This window comes from Eriocheir sinensis, unplaced genomic scaffold (assembly GCF_024679095.1).
Source record: "Eriocheir sinensis breed Jianghai 21 unplaced genomic scaffold, ASM2467909v1 Scaffold903, whole genome shotgun sequence".
In the NCBI taxonomy this organism is placed as follows: Eukaryota; Metazoa; Arthropoda; class Malacostraca; order Decapoda; family Varunidae; genus Eriocheir; species Eriocheir sinensis.
In genome coordinates, this window is record NW_026112279.1 from 142,613 (window position 1) to 146,722 (window position 4,110).

General features: G+C 47.8%; 1 protein-coding gene across 1 annotated transcript; it reads left to right on the top strand.

Moving 5' to 3' along the window:
* The first annotated feature begins 2,266 nt into the window (after window positions 1-2,266).
* On the top strand, window positions 2,267-3,669 carry LOC126994880 (uncharacterized). Its single transcript, XM_050854145.1, has one exon. It carries the CDS (start codon window positions 2,466-2,468, stop codon window positions 3,591-3,593), a length of 1,128 nt encoding a protein of 375 aa, XP_050710102.1. The 5' UTR covers window positions 2,267-2,465; the 3' UTR covers window positions 3,594-3,669.
* Window positions 3,670-4,110: the final 441 nt, after the last annotated feature.

The following is a 4,110-nucleotide window of genomic DNA, read 5'->3' on the forward strand; positions in this document are numbered from 1 at the left end:
TAACGTCTGATGATGATTCGTCTTAGATGTTTGCAGAGGAATAGGCCTCCCGGGGACACCTCTTAAAAAAAAACGCGCTTTGACTTCTACCTCTTGGGTAGTGTGGAAAAGAAGTCGATATTGTTGTAAGTAAATTATGAGGGAGATAAATCTTTATCATGAAGTACAAAATCTGTTAAAATTCGGGACAGAGAGAGAGAGAGAGAGAGAGAGAGAGAGAGAGAGAGAGAGATGGGTGGGAGCTAGACCCTGTTGGAGGCGGAGCGACAGATATGTGGCAACGCTTTAAGAGCTTAATGACCTAGGCTTTCCCGTGAAGCTCCTCCTTCACGGGCCAAAATAGCTGGCGCGCACTATAGTTAGTTTGATAGGTAGGGGTTTGATTGTAAAAGAATATTCAGGAAGGGAGAGAGAGTCAGTAATGCGGGGTTAAAAGATCACGTGATGGAGGGGAGAAGCTGATGAGTAAGCGAGGAGGAGGAGGAAGAGGGCCAGAAGCGGGAGAGAAGAGAGGAGACAAGCACCACTGCGGTGGCGTAGGTGGTAGCGTACTGGGCCCACATACACCGCGTGATGGACGACGCGGGTTCGAATCCCCACGCTACCACTCGGATTTTTCAGTCACCGCCGAGTGGCTTAAAACTACCCACATGCTGTCCTGAAGACCACCCATCAACCCGGACTCTAGAGGAAGCCGTCCAAGCGAATCAAGAACGAGTTCCGGGGGGCAGCATGAGCCAATGCAAGATGGCGCCACTATAAACACTCGCCTGCGCCAGAACGGGCTGGGCCGACCATCAGGCCCCACCTGGAAGAAGCCTTGGGCCGACCATCAGGCCCCACCGGGAAGATGCCTACCGGCGCAATAGGCAATCAACGTAAAAAAAAAAAAAAAAAAAAAAAACTGCAGCAAGCCAGAAGCTTGGGAGACAAACATCCCACCCACGGCCTTCTGTGTGAGGCGGGCTAGTCAGGAGACGAGCAGCAGCCCTAGCAAGGAAAGGCAGCGAGTTGGAGTTGAGTGAGAGAGGTGTCCATCTCTCCACTCAGCCCCCCCCCCCCGAAAAGCCACCCACGGCCTGCGGGGTGAGACGGACTACAGGATGGGAACTTGTATGGCGGGGTAACCTGCCCTTCGACTGTCCTGGGGGCCGAAATACCACTGCCCCAAGCTGCTCCCTACATCAAAGGGCGCCCGCCTCTTCACACCACCCGAGCCGCTCCATCTCCACATCAAGCGGCGCCCGTCTGTCCATCACCAGGACCGCCCATTCCCATCGTGAACGTCCCCTGCCGAGCCCGACACTCAAGCCAGCTCCTCCTTCTCCGCATCCAGCAACTTGAGCTAAGCATTCTGTGTATTCCCCAAATCTCCCTTGTGCCGGTAGCTAGCTAGACTAGAGGCCTACAGCCTGTCAGTCATTCATTTTTTTCTTATTTTTATTAGTACTCCGCTAACCTTTGCAAAAGGAAACCAAATACATATTTATATATAACCTTACTGAGTGTTATCATTTGGAGCCTGTTTTGCTGCTCATTTGAGAATACTGAACCATACACACATCCCCCCCCCCCCCCCCATAGTACATTATCACCATCCAGTTTTTTAATGCTGTCTCAAAAAGTGGTTCCCACGGAAACCCTCCCACCTTCCATAATTAACCACACAAGTAACGCCCTTCTGGTCACAAACTTCGGAACGAGTGTTCACTTGTCCTGAGGCCTTAACATCCGGGACCAGCGCTCGACGACTACCACGCTACCACATACCATCACCACCATAGTGGTTGTCATAAAAAGGGATGTAGCTTTATTTATTTATTTCAATTTAATTTTCTCTTTCCACGCTACATATGGTGGCTTTTGCGGTGGGATTTCCCTGTGAACCATTCCCCCCCCCCCGTTGTTGAAGCAGAGTCAACTAGACAGTATAATTATTATTTTTTTTTTTTCTGTTGATTGTTGGTCGCCCTATTGCTTTGCAGTCTTAACGTATTTTTTTTGGTGTGTTTGCATTTCCTTTTTTTTCTCTCTCGGTGTTCATAACACCAGAGAACATGTTTAGAGTAGCACTTGTAGGGCATAGTCATATTCCAAGGGAATTGGAGGTAGAGGAGCAGAACATTCAGGTAGATATTTTTCGTGCCCCGGGAGGAAAAGCCGGGAATTTCTTTGAGGATGACTGCATTCAGGCAGTATATGAGGAGGAAAGGGAGAGGTGGAAGGAGCGAGCGCGTGGTAAAAGTCTCTCGCAGAGTAATGGAAAGTAGTAGTCTGCAATGGCGCGGTAATTATCACGATCAAACAAGTGCTTAACCTCCCTTTCTCATGTGTTCGAAGGTGGTTTCGTTTGAGTTTATGGGTTTTATATATTTGTTTTATTAGTTTGCTTTGATTGTTCTCTTCTCTTTAGTTGAGTAAACTGTAAAATTTGATACTGAGGGAACTTAGGAAATTTTGACACAATGGAGAAAACTGTAAAGGAAGAGATAGCTGACTTGCTGGGTCCATGGGAAAGTGAACACTGCCCAGACCAACAGCGTACTGACACTGATCAAGAAGACCCTAGGGCACAAACACAGTCAAAGAAAGAGCCACAAGCGGGTGACACCGTGAAAATGGAGGAACTCGAGGAAGAAGTAGATTTTCTAAAAACATCAATGTTAGGACTAGTGGACCGATTACGTAGAAGCCAAGAAGACTCGCCTACCAAACCACTACTTAAACCAAGGGACATACCCATCCTTGAAAGAAGACACTTGAAAGGAGTAGAAGGAGGAGGCAGATTAGAGGTATTCCTTTCCCAGATAGAACAATGCACCCCACGGGGGGAAGATCGAAAAAGAATAGCTTTGAGTCGAGTAGACGCGGAATTAGCGGTTTACATTCAAAGCACTCTGAAGCATGGCCCGGTTGTGGACTGGGAAGAATTCAAGATATCACTGATCAAAGAACTAACAGATCAGAGTAAAGGAAAGGTATTCGACGCCTTAAATGACCTCAAATACTCATATGAGGAAGACGCGACCGAATTTGTCACCCAACTTAAATGCAAATTCGCACTCCTAGAGGTAAAATCAAATCCAGGAGAAGTGCCAAAGAGGGAAAAGTTGATAAAAACAAAGTTGCTAAAGGGAATGCCTCGAGATAGTAGAGACAGGCTAGAAATATATATGGATAATCACGTGCCACTCGACACCTTTATGGAAAAACTAGAGGTGGAACGACTAGTAGCCCTAGCAAGGAAAAAAGACAGTGTCTTTATGGTGACGGACGACGCTCCTCCAGCTGGTGCATCAGGCACGGGAGCATCACCAGTAACATCCCCGAAGGCTGAATCCTTGGCCGAACCTACCGCCTTAGCCTCCTATCTCGATCGAATCGAGCGCAGACTAGAGCGGTGGGAAGAGCAAAAGAAACAACATCGAGAGAGAAGGACATCCGTGTACTGCCCGTATTGTAGGTCCACAACACACGACGTGCAGTCATGTTTTAAGAATCCGCTTCCCGGTTCGTGTTTTGATTGTTTGAGGATGAACTGCCGAAGAGGGTACCCTGGTTGTCCAGGAAGGAAGACCTTTCAGACACGGTGACTGGCGCAAGCTAGGTCCCCAATAATCACAGTCAACATCAAAAGCCATATGCTAGAGGCCCTGCTCGACACTGGTAGCGAAACGTCACTAATCAAAGAGAGTGTGGTGCAACAACTCAATCTCAAGGTAGTTACAGGAAAAACCATCCCGCGATTACAGGGTATCACAGGGAAGAAACTCAGAATCCTAGGGCAAACCACTACCTCCATCATAGTTGGTGACAACCAACCCTTAGAGGTACCCCTAGCCATCGTACCCGATAATTACTTAGAACCAGCCTTGTTGTTGGGCATGAATGCCCTGGGAAGAATAACCCTAACCCTTGACCACCGAAACAAGAGAATTACCTGGAATAATGTCACCTACCCACTTAAATATAATGAACATCGCTACGGGAAGGTGATGCACATAAAGATCCAATCCATTGCCACCCACAAATCTTCCCCGGCCAAAGCTTTCGTGAGACTAAGAGCAAAATTAAAATTACCGCCTTTCAGTGCTGCTATGAGGGAAATCA

Coding starts and splice junctions, on each gene's coding strand:
- LOC126994880 (XM_050854145.1), top strand. CDS start 2,466: ATGGAGAAAACTGTAAAGGAAGAGATAGCTGACTTGCTGGGTCCATGG.